General features: G+C 46.1%; 1 protein-coding gene across 4 annotated transcripts in view; it reads right to left on the bottom strand.

Moving 5' to 3' along the window:
* Window positions 1–323: 323 nt before the first annotated feature.
* The window catches only part of LTF (lactotransferrin), a 48,193-nt gene continuing 32,983 nt past the window's right edge, over window positions 324–15,533 (bottom strand). For 3 of the 4 annotated variants that reach the window (XM_032458685.1, XM_032458686.1, XM_032458683.1), the window contains 11 exons: window positions 15,321–15,495; window positions 14,229–14,383; window positions 13,027–13,117; window positions 11,213–11,260; window positions 10,184–10,339; window positions 8,154–8,295; window positions 5,902–5,969; window positions 5,030–5,098; window positions 3,530–3,714; window positions 1,936–2,125; window positions 324–551 (listed from right to left, as the gene is read on the bottom strand). In XM_032458685.1, the coding sequence (XP_032314576.1) occupies window positions 517–551; window positions 1,936–2,125; window positions 3,530–3,714; window positions 5,030–5,098; window positions 5,902–5,969; window positions 8,154–8,295; window positions 10,184–10,339; window positions 11,213–11,260; window positions 13,027–13,117; window positions 14,229–14,383; window positions 15,321–15,495 (1,314 nt within the window). In that variant the 3' untranslated portion in view covers window positions 324–516. The remainder of the gene's footprint in view (window positions 552–1,935; window positions 2,126–3,529; window positions 3,715–5,029; window positions 5,099–5,901; window positions 5,970–8,153; window positions 8,296–10,183; window positions 10,340–11,212; window positions 11,261–13,026; window positions 13,118–14,228; window positions 14,384–15,320; window positions 15,496–15,533) is intronic. The other variant, XM_032458684.1, reaches the window with a different exon arrangement.

The raw sequence follows: 15,533 nt of genomic DNA, 5'->3' as shown, positions 1-15,533 counted from the left end.
AAATACTCATAAATTTTCTTGATCACCACTTTCTTCCATTGATCCTTGATTCCTACTCTCTTTTCCCTCCCCCGCCTTAGAAACACACACACTCTCTCTCTCTCTCTAATACAAGTATGTATGTGAATGACCAACCAGATGCCTTTGGGGAAAATAGTTACTTGGTCTGTCCTTAGATTCTAGACCATCAGGCATCATTCACAAAACTTCAACAAAGACTGGGGGGGTAGGACCTGGAAAACAGGGAAGGAAAGGTCCCACTGGGCAGGTATTTGGTCAGACACATAATTTCAGTATGAAATTCTAGAAAAAATGAATGACACTTTATAGGGAATGAAAACCAACAGCATTTCTAATTTTATTTCTTGCTAAGTTGACAGCAGGGAATTGTGAAAACTGATGAGCTTGGCGAACTCCGCCCTCAGGAAGGGAGAGGAAGGTGCAGCACACCTGGGATCAGGGTTGTGAGCAGCCAGGGGCTGAGGCTTCTGGGGAGGCGGGGCGGCTTTTTGAGTTTTACCTCATCAGGAAGGCGCAGGCTTCCAGAAGCGCTGTAGGGCACAACAAAGCAGGACATTCAGAGACTGATTTTTTTTTTTAATTAATACATCAATCAAAAAAAAATACATCAATCAAGGAGGACACAAAAACAGACTTTCCTCTGCCCTTGTCCCACCGCTGTAAGTCAATGCTTGTCATCCGCATATTACTCCACAGCCTCTCCTCCCAAGAGCCACAGGGCCGAAGGGAGCACGCGGCAGCCCTGGTCCTCACCACGCTGGGAGATTCCCTGCTCTAGCCTGAGTAACACCATCCACACCTCATTTGTCTCCCATTGAATCAACTCACATTCTAAGTTCACAAGGCATTGCTGGCCCTCGAATTTCTTCTGGAATGTGAGCAATTGATCAGCTTCATGCAAATCTGTTTGCAATGGCGTCTACCTACGCATTAATCCACAAACCCTTCCTGAGCACCTGTTTTGTGTGTCCCTGAGCTCAGAGCTGGGGAGTCAGCAGGGAAGATAAGCGTGGCCCTCAGTGGCTGCATCGTCACGCGGTCCGGTGCCGGATGCTCGCAGAACAGCCCTGCTGCGGGGTCTCTAAGTGTGGCCCTAGACCCGCCTATGTCACAGTTCCCTGAGACAGAGCAGGGTTTCTCAGCCTTGGCACTGCTTACATTTGAGGCTGGGTAATTCTCTGTTCTGAGGCCTGTTCTCTGCTTTGTTTAGTAGCATCCCTGCTTCTACCCGCAGATGCCAGCAGCATGCCCTAAATCGTGAGAATTAAAAATACCTCCCGGCATTGCCAAATGCCTCAGGGGCAAAATTACCCCTGATTGAGAACCCCTGATACAGAGATTCTCAGCCCTGCCCCACGCCCAGACCACCACACAACCCCTACCAATGCCTCCAACTTCCCAGGTGAGGGACCAGGAATACGGATCTGGGTGACCCCGGGGCACAGAGGAGGCAGCACTTGCTGAAATTTGAGAATCATCGCCTGGACCTTACAACACTCTGCTATGTCTTCTAAATGTTTTTAAAGGATTAAATTATTGTCCATATGTTTTCCTGGCCAAAATGTTTTTTGAGAATGTGTATTCTGTATAGTTAGTACTTATGGTAACTGTCTAGAAACCAGAACTTGTCATTTCTCAATATGTATGTATATGCATGTATACATAGATGTGTATGTATATACATATACACATTTACAATCAGATCAGTATTATAAAAATTTAGCATACTATCAACTGCTTTATTTTCCTCTCTAATTCTTTCACCTCATCAATGAGAGTGTAATTTCCTGAGGTATGGAGACATTGTGCTGTCTTAACATTTTTATACCCACTTCATCCCCAGAATGTTTGGCCCTCCACCCTTGACCTTCACCCGTGGTGGTGTCTCAGTGATGCTGCCTATGTTCCACTTACGGGAGGTGGAGCATCGTCTCAGCTTAGCAATGGCCGTGACATACTGTGGTCCCAAATACTCTTCATATGTTGTTTTGCCTTGGAGTTTGGCCAGACACTCAGTGTTGTCATTGAACAGGAGGTTTTTGGTTTTGGACTGGAACAAGCAAAATTTGCCTGGGCAGTCTTGTCCATTTCTTCCAAAATGAGCCTGTGTCAAAAAGGGCAGCTAATGAGAGAGCAGCTGAGGAAAACAGGAGAGTCGATGGATTTGGGGAGGCCAAGGACATTTCTTCCATGCAGGATCAGCCCCAGGAAAACCACGGGGCAAAATGAGCTGAGTCCTGGAGTCGTTCCACTGCTCTGGCCGAGTCTCCCCCTGCCCCCTGCCCCTAGCCCAGTGCCCAGGCTCCTCACCACTTCTCAGTTCACCTCCCGCCATCTTGCCTTTCTTCTCAATCTGTGGCTTTTTTCTTAGAACTTCTTATGGATGACTATGTGACTGCTGAGGATTTTGAGATCCACCCCAAAAGTTTATCACCTCTAGCATCCTAACAGTTCAGCTCTCCCAGAGAGGCACTCTGCACTGGAAATCATCTCTGCAACTGGCCATTGCCTTGGACAGGTCACTTAACCTCCCTTGGCCATGGTTCCTCCTCCATGCCCAGGGCTCCCACAGAGGTGAGATGTAATTACCAAGCATCTCCATTCCAGCACCAGTGAGTGTGCCATCGTGGGGCTCCATAAATCTAGTTATTGTGCCCATTTTTACATTCTAGGGCCACTGTCTTTAAAGCACATCTAGAAACATGCCCTTTTTTTTTTAATTGAAGAATAGTCAGTTTGCAATGTTGTGTTAACTTCTGGTGTACATCACAGTGATTCAGTTGTACATAGATGCATATCCCTTTTCATATTCTTTTTCACTATAGGCTATTACAAGGTATTGAATATAGTATATGCTATATTCACCCTACGCTATACAGCAGGACTTGTTGTTCATCTATATTATATATAGTACTGTGTATCTGCAAATCTCGAATTCCCAATTTCTCCCTCCACTCTCCACTTTCCCTCCTGCAACCGTAAGTTTGTTTTCTATATCTGTGAGTCTGTTTCTGAAAAAACATTCCATTTTAATACAAAACTAGATATTCTAATAAAGAATCCCAGACTTTAAGGAAATTATAGGATTTCCTTCAAACCACTTCACATAGATAGCCTTAAATCTATAGACGTTCTGGGTTTGCTATTTTTAAAGATTACAAATGCAGGGACCTTGTCTAAAACATTGCCCAGTCGGCCCAGACTCCAGAGTAAACCACTCTCTCCCTAGTTGGGGCAGGAAGGCTCAGTCACGTCCCTCATTTGCCTGAAGAACAACAGGAGGGACAAGGACAGAAGGCATCTCCCAGCCAGGCGGTGAGCACAAGTCCAGGCGCCTGAGATTCAGGGCAGCCCCGCAGTGTGGAGCAAATACTCCCATCACCAGCTTCAAGCAGAGGGACTAGAAAGGAAGACTTGAGATGGGCTGAATCCCCCAGCTCTGCGACCCGCCCCACCTAACAGGAGCCCATGCAGGTAAGAAAGGGCAGGAGGCCCTGCTGACTCATACCTGTTGGCGGAGCAGCACCTGTTCCAGGTGTGCTACCTTATCAATCCGAGATACCACAGCATGATTTGGGGCCACGGCCAGGTGGCAGCTCTCAGCCTCAGTCACAGGCTTCCTGGTGCCATTGAGGCACAGCAGCTCAAAGTCTCCCAGCTTCAAATCCTTAGCCCACTGCTCAGTGTTCTTTCCTGGGGAGAGAGAGAAGGCAGCGTCAGCCAGGGCTGTCTGGTGTAGTCAACGCATCCTTTCTGGGTGGGTGTGACCATCCTGAGATGTACACACTGGGGTTGCAGTGACGTGAAGGAGAGCAAATGAAATTTCACAAGTTATATAGACTTCAAACATATCAAACATGAGTGCTATAGCCTCATGATGGAATATTACTCAGCAATAAAAAGAAGTAAAGGACTAACATGGGTTCCAACATGGATGAACCTTGAAAACAGGGTGCTAAGTGAAGGACGCCAGTCACAAAAGACCACACACATATCATAGGATTCCATTTACGTGAAATGTCCAGAATGGGCAAATCTACGGAGACAGAAAGTGGATTGCTGGTGGCCAGATCTGGGGGAGTGTGGAAGGGACTGTTATTAGGTGCAGGGTTTCCTTAGCGGGTTATTATTATTTCTTTGGGATTGTTCTAGAATTGGATTATGTTGGCAGCTGCACATCTCTGTGAGTGCACTGGAGACCACTGAACTGTACACTCTGAGTGGGTGGATTTTATAGTATGTAATTTGTATCTCCATAAAGCTGTTAAATTTCTTTAAAAGAAAACCCTTCATCAAATAAATAAGAAAAAAGAAAACCCTTCATGTATGCCGTATTTTCCAGTGAGTTCCAGAAAAAGAAATGCTGGTTTGTGTTCAAGAAGAGATTGTTTCCTTTCATATTCAAATGCTATTACTGCAACCAGAGGAAGGATAGGAACTTCTATAGGTTTACCAAAAATGTTTAAGTCAATTCCAATAACATGCAGTTGTAAAATCCCAGAGAAGCTTAAAATTAAATTTGACATCCATCTGATCCCTAGGTTCATAGTTCCTAAATTTGAAATGTAATTGTATGCACGCATGCCTGTGTGTGTGCAAACACAGTCACTGTTTCTCCCCTTCTGCCCTGTCCCCTCAACAAAACACTTCGGCCATTCTCTTAGTTTTGTCTATTTGATATTGAGATCATCCCAAAGTTACATGTCTGCCCTCAATAGTTCTCCCCAGAGACTTGAGGAGGGGCAGGAGGAGGAGGCAGGAGCTGTAGGATTGTCACCATCATTGAAGGAGGAAGGCAGAAAGTTGAGGCAGTTCCTTCGCAGGGGAGGAAGTGGCAAGTCCTCTGTGAGGAAGCTAAGTAGGGGCTAAGGAGAGAGGTGCAGCTTGGAAGGTGGCAAATCGCTAGGAGTCTTGAATTTGGTAATTATTATTTTCACTAGAGAGCAGAAGAGAGAGTGATTACTCATGCACTGGCTGGTAGGTTTTACCTTCTATCATCTGCATCTACCTGTGATGTTGTCCTTATTAAATCCCCAAGGAGTTTCCAACTGAGGGCTCACGTGGGCTGAATGACTTCCTTTATTAGAAAGAGGAATTTTACTTGCATACGTTCATTTTTTTAAAAGTATCATTCACATTCAGTTTTTAATAGGCTGAGACAGGCAGATGGTGCTTCCGTGGCTGACTAGAAAAAGCCAGGGAGATGTATTTGCTCCTGAGTATGTCTTGGGGGTGTGTGTGTGTGTGTGTTTGAGAAAAAGAGATAGAATTCTGTTTCAAAATCCATGTGACATCCGACATTCTAAGTGAAGTAAGCCAGAAAGAGAAAGAAAAATACCATATGAGATCACTCATATGTGGAATCTAAAAAAAAAAAAAAAAGAACATAAATACAGAACGGAAACAGACTCATAGCCATAGAATAAAATCTTGTGGTTGCCAAGGGGGAGGGGGGTGGTAAGGGATAGACTGGGAGTTCAAAATTTGTAGATACTGACAGGCATATATAGAATAGATAAACAAGATTATACTGTATAGTGCAGGGAAATATATACAAGATCTTGTGGTAGCTCACAGCGAAAAAAAATGTGACAATGAGTATATGTATGTTCATGTATAACTGAAAAATTGTGCTCTACACTGGAATTTGACACAACATTGTAAACTGACTATAACTCAATAAACAAAAGTTTAAAAAAAAATCCATATGACATCCTATAGATGTTACTATGTTGTATACTGAGGTAAAGTATTTTGGAAATAACTTGATCCAAGTCTGGAAAAGGTTACAATCACTTGCCGATTGCAAATCTGAATAGAAGGCTGTGTTGTCATGGCAGAGACTCTGCCTTGAGGGGAAAGGGAAACAGCTTCACCTACCATCAGTGTTGTCTAAGACGGTGACATCTTTCACAAACGCAACATCCCCAACATTCTCAGCCAGGCACCTAAAATGTTCCAGAGAATAAAAACAATGCCAGAGAAGAAAAACTATTTTGAGTTTTCATAAATATTTGTAAGACACATTCCAAAAACTGAAACATGGAAGTAAACATAGAAAAGATGAAGACAAATATTTCCAAGAACTTTCAGATTTTAAATGGTAGATTGAACACATATGTGAGCCTTCCCTCCTTCTAATAGTCCAATAAAATGACACAAATGAGATTTTTTAAAGAGCCATAAATCCACGAGAGAGAGGAAGGGGAGAAGGAAGAGAGACGATAATAATGACAATGTTTGGAAGTTAGAGATCAAATGGGTGAGCAGTAATTGACCCATCAGAGCAAAGAAAGCTGTGACATAAGTTGGAAGTTGGGGGGCGCTCAGGAGAAAGCTGACATGCACAGCAGAACTGCACAAAGACTCAATGATTAGAAGTACTAGGCACCATTGAAAGTGGCTGAGAACAGGAGGCCTGGGTAGAACCTATATACATGCTATGTATATACACATGCCCTTCTGTCCCGTGCTGCCGGGAGATTGCTGGCCCCTCCTCCTGGCAGAAATCGGGTTTGTTCACAGGGAGGTTGAATCTGAACACTAAGGACTAGAAAATCAAACCCAGCTTCAGGTGCAACATTCCCAGGTAAATGATCAGCCTGAGGCAGCATCCGGTTTGTTCATGCATGGATTATTGCTACTTACAGAACGTTTTGAGATGAATGAGTGATTTCTTTTTAAAGTACAGAAAACTCAGCAAATTTTTAAAAGACACCTATCAACTCCAGAGGAAACAAAATCTTTGTACAACAGGGGAAATATAATCTTATTATATCACATATTTGATATGAGACTGGTATTTACATATTTGTAATAAAGTAAGCACTGAATATGTCATACTCTTGTAGGAGGCTCCAAGGAGGTGAAGTTGATGGTTACAGGTGGATGGGGCACAGAAGCAGTGTGAGAGGTTAGATCCTCTTCTTTCATAAGAGAAAGTCAACAGAAAATAGCTTAAAAATTAAGAACTGGCAGTCTATAAGGATGTTAGTTAGGAACACAGAGGTAAACAGAACTTCCGGTTCCAGCTTTCACTTTGAACAAAGCATTTCCTTCTAGTATAAATAGGAATACCAAAGTGTAGGAGTTTCCAGTGAAATAGCGCCTTATCACAGGTTTGAAACAACCCACATAATTCCTGTGAAATTTTTATCAGACATGTTGTCTCTTCAATATTTCTGAGTGCAATCACATCACAACCTTTCCATTTGCAAAACTTTAGCCCCTTAAAGATATTTTTTAAATTTTGTTTAACTTAAAGATATTTTTGAACAGTCACAAAATATTTTTTCAGTGAGTCACTCAGAGTATAGTAAAAGGATACTTTTATTTCCTTCATCACTGGAAAGAAGGCTACTGAATTTACATTAAAAAGTTCAGACCAAAAAAAAAATATATGAAAAAAAAAAAAAAAAAAAGTCAGACCAGTTTGGGCATTGTCATTCTCAGATACATGACACCACCTTGTGGTGAAATATATTCTTGGAGAACAGAGGAAGACGAATAAGGGAGATCTGCCCTTCAAACCCCTAACTGGACCACTGAGAAGTAACAGCTGAATGAATGGGATTGTAAAACAAGGATTGTGGAAAGAAACTGTGATTCTCTAAACGTTTATAACTGGTGAATTCTGAAAACTTATTTTTTGTTTTATTTTTCACTTTACTGGTGGAGAATAACACTGCAATACTGCTTTCTCTTTGCCATTTCTAAGGCCAGAATCAAAAAGAAAGTGAAACATGAGACATAAGATTGTGGAAAAAGTGGTGGCTCCGGGAAAGAGAATTCTTCCCCATAAAACTGAATTGCAGAAAGGACTTAAGATACCACAAACTCTCCCCATTTGATTCTGACGATGAGGACATTGAGGCTCACTGAGGCTGAACTGGGCTCCAGGCCACAGGGAGGAGCCCAGCAGAGCTGAGGTCAGACAGCCCCCATGCCAGCCCTCACTCTTGGGGTGCTGAATGCAGTGGGAGGAGCCCTCCCTGGCACCGCCCATCAGCTGATCCCCAAGCTGCCCCCTGGCTCTGCTGTGACGGGCCATATTGGGCCCCTTAGAAATGCAGCACCGAGATGCTGGAGGATGAGGGACAAGGCCTGTCTGGTGAAGCCTGAACAGCACTCACCTGAAAGCCCCAGTGTAGCCATAGTATCTCTCGCTGCTGTTGGGCACACACTTGTTCTGGCCCTCCTCGTTGCCTGCACACAGAGCACAGAGCTTGGATCTTGGGTCAGACCCAGGGGCACAGCTTTGACTGAAGAATTCATCTGCAGAGAAGAAACACGGGAAGTCAGCTCTTCCTACCTGACTCAAGGGAAGCAGTCTTTCCCTAACAGATGATGTGGCTTGGTTTCCGTGCATCCTATTGCCCAAGACAGATAGAACACAGTCACTATCACACATAGGAACATGTTACCAACAACGAGGGACCCACCAGAAATCAGAAAAACTTTAGACTGCAGGCATCGACAGGAAACACAACTAGGGTGGGAGAAGAGAGTCTGTGACAGCACAAAGGGTCCCACCCTCACAGCTCGAGCTGGGGACTCAACTGATGAACGTGACAGCCATCATAGCAGAAGCTGCTGGTTGTCTACCACAGGACCTGATTCCCCCTTTTCCTCAGTAATAGAACTGCTTTTTACCTGGGCTCCTGGTCCCTTAGAACAAAGATGAGCCTCATCAGATGCTCTGTGGCTCATAAGCCACGTGGCTAGGTACTTGCTAGTGAAATACAAGTGAGAGTCTAGGGTGCCAGTGACTCAACAGCCTTAAAAGTTGGTCGGGGGGAGGCTATAGTTCAGCAGTACAGTGCATGCTTAGCATGCACAAGGTCCTGGGTTCAATACCCAGTACTTCCATTAGGAAAAATAAATAAACTTTATTACCTCCTCCTACCCTCCCCCCACCAAAAAACAAAATTGGCACATGTCTTTTGCCCCTTCTTTTCCTTCCCTTCCTTCATTCTGCACATGGAATACAGAAGTGGGAACTGGACCTCCAGATGTGACATGAGCCATGAGGTGACCTTGAACATGGAAGCTACACATGTGTCAGAGTAGCCAGACGTTTGAAGCCTGGGTCCCTGACACCATGTGATCGTTCTACCATCTCTGGACAACCTACCTCTAGACTTCACTCACGTGAGAGAGAAATAAGCTTCTATTAACATCTACTGGGGGTTTTCTGTCCTTGGAGCTGCTAATCTGAACTAACCCATCATGTGATTTAACCCACAGTAAGGATTTAATGTGGATTAATTCGGGTTAAAGAGAGAAGAAATAAAGGTGACAAGAAAGCCCTGCCCCATTGATGAACAAGTAGCACCCATTATCTGACTCGTGCAGCCCATGCCCCACGCCAAGCTCGGGTGAGGGCTGGGAGCACCCCACCATGGTCCTGGCAGCTTCCCCACAGCCTGGAGGCAGCCGTGGGGTCAGAGAGAGTGGCACCAGCCGGCACTGCTGGTAAGGAGCAGAGCCACACGAAAAGTCTGCCAAGCCAGGATCACAGACCCATTCAAAATGCAGCAGGGCCCCCCTCGAGCACACGCCTGCACAGGAGATGGGCCATGGTGAGAACGTGGCACACACCGCCACGTCTCCAGGCCCACGGCAGGTAGGGAGTCGCGCACGTGAGGGGTGTGAGCATGGGGTGCGGCAGGGAGAGGAGGCGCCGGCAGCAGCCTGAGCCAGAAGCCTGGAGGTCTAACTCCGTTTCCTCTGCCATGTGGAGTTAGAAGTCAGTTCTGTTTAGGAACAGAAGTTACCTTTCAGAAGGCGGGCAGGTGGCTTTTCCCAAACTTAGGAAGCCACTGCCTGGGAGGAATTTAGATTGGGAGCTTTAGGAGGCAAAAATTAACTTTCATACTTCTCAGAACCTGCATCCATTCTTGGGGTGCAGAAACACTGATGGATGCTCCAGTTTTGTGCCTTCAAGTTGGGTAGGCAGGGTGTGGGAAGTGTGGTGCGGAGAAGCTCGCGGTACACCCACGACAGGAGGCAGCCACGGCGGGAGCCTGCTTACACCGAGAGGGGCCTGTGGGCCACAAGAAGCCTGCAAATCCCCACTCCCCCCTTCCCCATGTTCCACAGGGAACCCCAGCCTAACCCCGCTCCAAGCTCGGCCGACCCCCGACTCCCTCAGGACTCCTACCAAATCTGCAGGAGTCTGTATTTTTGAAGAGCAGGCCCATGGGGATGTTCCAGCCTGCGGTCCTGTCCACGGCGGTGTGGCAGGACTTCTTGTCTCTCAGAGAATTCCAGGTGATCTTGTCATTTGCTTTCCTGACAACCGCCACGGCAAGATACCCTTGGACAACAGAAGAGCAAGTCTTAGCTTTGTCTGCAACCCAGGCCAACCCAGGTCAAGAAGCATCCCCAGGCAGTGACTCCCCCAGATAACTGGCCATTATCAGATACACCAAAAAGCTTAAGCTGCTGCTCTATGTTAAGATGAGACTGATCTGGGCTCTGACATGAAATAGTAAGCTCATCCTTTCAGTGATCTCAGGGGACAGTCCTTGACCAGCGATACACTGTTCCTAAGTTATAAACTAGCAATTCATTGTATTCTAGATGCAGGCTGCTAAAGCAACAAACACTGAACAACAAGCATGACCCCAACAGTGCATAAACTAACTGCAATATGCAATATACCAACAGCGTCGGGCCAGAGGAATGCCGGCCCACAGACTGAGTGCTGTGTGGGTGCAGGGGGTGTGTCCCCAAGGACCTCCCTGTGCTGAGAGGGGGTCAAGGTGGTGCAGTCCTCCTCCTGATAGCATGAACCTGGCAGACTGAAGCTGGACAAGCACCAGCTCTTGTGAGCGGGTTGGGGTGGAGCACGGAATTTAGCACAAATCCAGACCAAGATTTGCCACAGTCTTCTCTATGGGTGTGAGTGAGACCTGGGGCACTGTTTCCTCAACCATACGAGACGGAGATGTATCACCCCTCCTTCCCCATAACCACGACACAATGAGGAACTCTGAAATTTCTCTGCCATCTGTGAGGGTCCATATAAACTTAATTAGTTACTCCTTGCTGAATTATTCACATCTGCAAAAGAACTTATAGCTTCGGCTGCATCTCTTTCTGTGCAGGTTTTTTTAAGTTCCTACCACCTCCTCCTCCAGCAACAAGGACTTACAGTTGCCCCTGAAAGTGACCACTTCCAACTCACCTTTTACCGGTCGATGCACACAATCTAAGCCACTGCTTTCGGGGGATTCTGAAGAAATAAAGACAAGCAAAATGTCACTAAACACTTCTTTAAGGTGTTTATATATTTATCAAAGGCACCCACAAATCAACGTATATTGGCATAGTTTTGTGTACATGTGGGGATTTTTTAATTCTTATTTTTTATTGAAGTGTAGTTGATCTAGAATGTTAGTTTCAGGTGTACAGCAGTGACTCAGTTTGTATATGTGTTTTCAATATAAATAAATGCCACTGTACTATAGGCTTCACTGAGTTTCTTCCCTTTTTTTGTTTTCAACCCAATACTGTGTTTTAAAGTTCAAATCGCTTTACTGTCTGTAACTTGTTGAGCTGAGTTTGGGCTCCTAAGTTCATTGCTTCCAGTGTTGCCACTGACATCTTCATACATGTCTCGGGATGTGCCCGGGGGCAACTGCTGAAACTTCTGGACATTTCTATCACCACATAAACCAATCAACTATCTTTTCTGTTTAAGCCACTTGGCAGTGGGTTTGTGTCACTTGCAATCAAAGGACTCCTTCCTACCTCATCCTCGCCTTTTGGAGGTGAGGGGTACCATGTCCCACCTGCCTGGCTTCCTCTAGCTCCATTTTGAGAGGCCAAGGATAAAGAAGCATTTTTTTATGTCTCTTCAGCACGCCCCATCCATGCCTTCAGACTCATTAACAGGCTTCTCCTTTGGAAAAGTCTCATCACTTGCATTTCATGTGATGGATAATGTGAACCCATAGGTGTTGTTCTATTAGAAGAGCATTTTGTTCAAATAGGCAACATTGGTTTATAACATTATATATATTTCATGTGTACGACGTTCTATTTTGACTTCTATATACCCTAAAGCGTGTCACCACCAAAAGTTTAGTTTCCATCCATCACATACAGCTGACCACCTTTACCCATTTCACTCTCCCCCCACCCTCCTTCCCCTGTCTCCAGGATTCTATTCCCTGAATCTGTGTTTGATGTGGTTTGGTGTTTTTTTTTTTTTTTTTATTCCACATATGAGTGAAATCAGAAGGCATTTGTCTTTCTCCGTCTGAGAAATCATAAACTTTTAAGTCTCAACAATGCAGAATCAAGTCCAAAGAGACCATCCCAGCAGTTCCAAGCAACAGAAATGCATATATGTGTTCACAGACATTCATAACAGCATGACTTACAATAGCCACCAACTGGAAATTACCCAAATGCTCATCCACAGTAGAATAAATAACTGCCATAGAGTCACACAATAGGATACTACATATCAACGAGATATAATGCTCAGCAAAAGCCATTTGAAAAAGCACCTGTGCAACTCCTTTACCTAAAGTTCAAAAACAGGCAGAACTGATCTGTGCTATTTGAAGTCAGGAGTCATTACCCTTGTTAGAGAAAGAGGGCTGGTGGCAGGAAGACACAAGGGGAACTGTGAAATCTGCTGTGTCCTGATCTGGGCACTAGTGCAGTGAGATGTGCCAGGTTGTGAAATGTCCTTGAGTCATACACTTATGTGCACTTTTCTGTATCTATATTATATTTTTCTAAAATCTTTTTTTAATTAAGAAGAAGAAGCCAACCTGGGTTTTGTTAGTTCTTACTATAATATTCTGTGTGGGTAACACAGCCCCTTTCCTCTATTCTGTCCCCAGATTGTCCTGTTTGAAGGTAACCATCCATCTTTATTTGTTCGAATCCATTCCTCCACCTGGACCCACTGAGTAGGGTTATTCCTCCCTACCCTGACCCCAAAGCCCAGAGGGAATAAACCAGAAAGGACACTTCCCCACTTACGTTGGCTCTCTGCCAGGACAGGCACCAAGCCACACTTGCCCGCAATGTAGATATATCCTCCATCCAAGCTCAAAGCATCAGCTTCTCCTTTCTGCCAAGACAAAGCATATCACCAGCACCACAGTGAGGCTCTTTCTTGTCCTGCTGGTCTTTACGGTTCTGAGAGAATGGCTTTCTGTCAGGTACTCAAGCAAGAATTGTTTGAACTGAGCACGCAAAGGAAGTAGTATGTGCACTATTAATTCTCCACCTGCCCCACATGCTTCTCATGCTGTTGTTTCCAGTGGAAAGACCAGGTACAGGTTGCTCTGTCCTCTAAACAAAACCTTTTTCTGTCCTTGGAGCACTCTGGGGCTGCCCTCCTAGACCAGGGAGGCATCCCAAGAGTGGAGAGGAGACAGATGGGAACAGCTGGCCAAGTCTAGTCTCTGCTTGTTAGCACTACACACAACATGCTATACAGAAGTTATTCAACAAGTGAGAAGAAACAATTAAACTGGCTCACCATTTTAATGAATTAACCCACATGCCAGCATTGGAACAAGGATTCATTAAAATTGTCATTAAGACCCTCTTTGGCCCAGTAGTAATCTGTTTTTACAACTGTTTTAAAAGTAATTGGAGATGTGGATGAAACTTCTGTTCAAGGCTGCACATCACAAGGTTACTGATAACAACAAAAGAAAGGGACAAAAAGAAATAGGGTCATGACTAAACTGAGCCACATCCATATAAAACATAGCCCAAAACCATTTTTAAAGTGTTTTCAAAGAATAGGTATTCACGTGGGAAAATGACTATGAGGTACTGTGCAGTGGAAAGGACTCAAACTACCGAACTGGCACGGTCCGGTACTATTGTGAGCCTAGGCATGGGCGGCCCGAGAAATCCTGGAGTTGGAAATTAGCAAAACTCTAACTGCCGTATCTCTCTGTGAGACCACAAGTGGTTTTTTGTTTTTGTTTTTACAACACACCTTTCCATATTTCCCAAATTACCTGCATTCATCGTGAGTGGTTCTTATAAACCGAAGAGTGAAAAGTGCACAACAGGTCAGACAGCGGTGCCTGGTCCCACACTGCGCAGGCGCGCGCAGACCCCGCCCCCGGGTTCGAGGCGCTCACTTCCACTCTGGATGTCCGGCTCCCGGGATCGCTGCCCGACCCAGACCGACGCCCGCAGGCCCGCTGCCGGCCACCTACCAGCACCAGGGCGATGCAGTCCTCGGTGGTGGAGGCCGTGGCACAGACCACGCTTTGGTTGCTCTGGCGGCTCCACTCCTGGCACTTGAGCTGCTCGTCGGAGCCCACCGCGCACCACACGACCTGCGCGCGCCTCAACTCCACCTCCGCCGCCGCTGCCGAGGGACACAGCGGTCGGCGGGGGTCTTGAGCCCAGCGAGGGTCACTCAGGCCCGCCGTCCTCCCTGGAGCCCGGGCTCACTCAGAGTGCCCTTCCTGCCCCTACCCTCCTTGGACAGGAGCTACCTCCTCCAGGAAAGAGTGGAGTCGGACACTTGCTCCTCTTTCCCTCCACCTGCCCGGCTCTCCCTCCACTGAGCTCCCCAACCCCTTCTTCAGGCATAGCCCCCATTGTGTCTCATTTCCGTTCCTTTGGAGGCTTCCGCGGCTTCTAATCTACCCACGCCTTAGCGTAATGATTTGTCTAATAACTGGGTCCCAAGGGATAAAAACTCCAGGACAGAGAGACAGTGGCAGCTCCAAGAGATGGCCTAGGGGAACTTGAACCCACCCCCGACCTCCTTCAAGGCCAGCAATCACCACCACTAACAACAGGGCAGCCTCCTAGTTCACCCAGACTCCACCAGAAGCCTCCAGTGGAGAAAGAACCATGACTGAGCTGGCTCACTGTGATGTCCCCAGCCAAGCTCAGGGTCCAAGCACTGGGCTTTGTCCCACCAGGTCTCTGGATATGTCCCAGAAGCGGCCCTGGCTCTCTTAGTTCATGTTCATACTTCTCATTCACAGGAGGCAAACTGACTTTTCTGTCAGGGCTGGGAAGACTGATGCACGCAGGAACACGAGGCAGTATTAATGAGGAGGTGGCACATTCCTTTGGAGGCACTTTTCACCTGACTTGGTCCACAGAAGACACACCTGCATCAAACCTACCATGGTGAAGCCTCCAGTGGCCATAATATGGCCAAGTGACCACGACAGAGCAGGGCCATGCTGCCCATGGCAGTTGTGGGGAGGGTGTAATCCTAGAAGGCCTCACCCATGGCTCACCACCCACACTAGCCTGCCCTCAGGGCCTGCCTGGTCCTCACTTACTTTCCCTCAGGCCTCGGATGGCAGTGATGTAGTTGGAGCCCAGGTACAGCCCAGAATCTATCTTTGAGGGGATCCTCAACAACCCAAGGGCAGAGTCTTTGAACAGCAGGTCCTTCTGCCCAGCAGGAGAGCCAAAGAGCTGGAATGCTGATGGCTTGCCTCTTCCAAACTTTTCCTAATTAAGGAAAAATAGAATCATGATATTAGTGGTAA

Source organism: Camelus ferus, chromosome 17, assembly GCF_009834535.1.
Source record: "Camelus ferus isolate YT-003-E chromosome 17, BCGSAC_Cfer_1.0, whole genome shotgun sequence".
Classification (NCBI taxonomy): Eukaryota; Metazoa; Chordata; class Mammalia; order Artiodactyla; family Camelidae; genus Camelus; species Camelus ferus.
The sequence above is the reverse complement of the archived record's forward strand: the minus strand, read 5'-3'. Positions and strand labels throughout refer to the sequence as shown.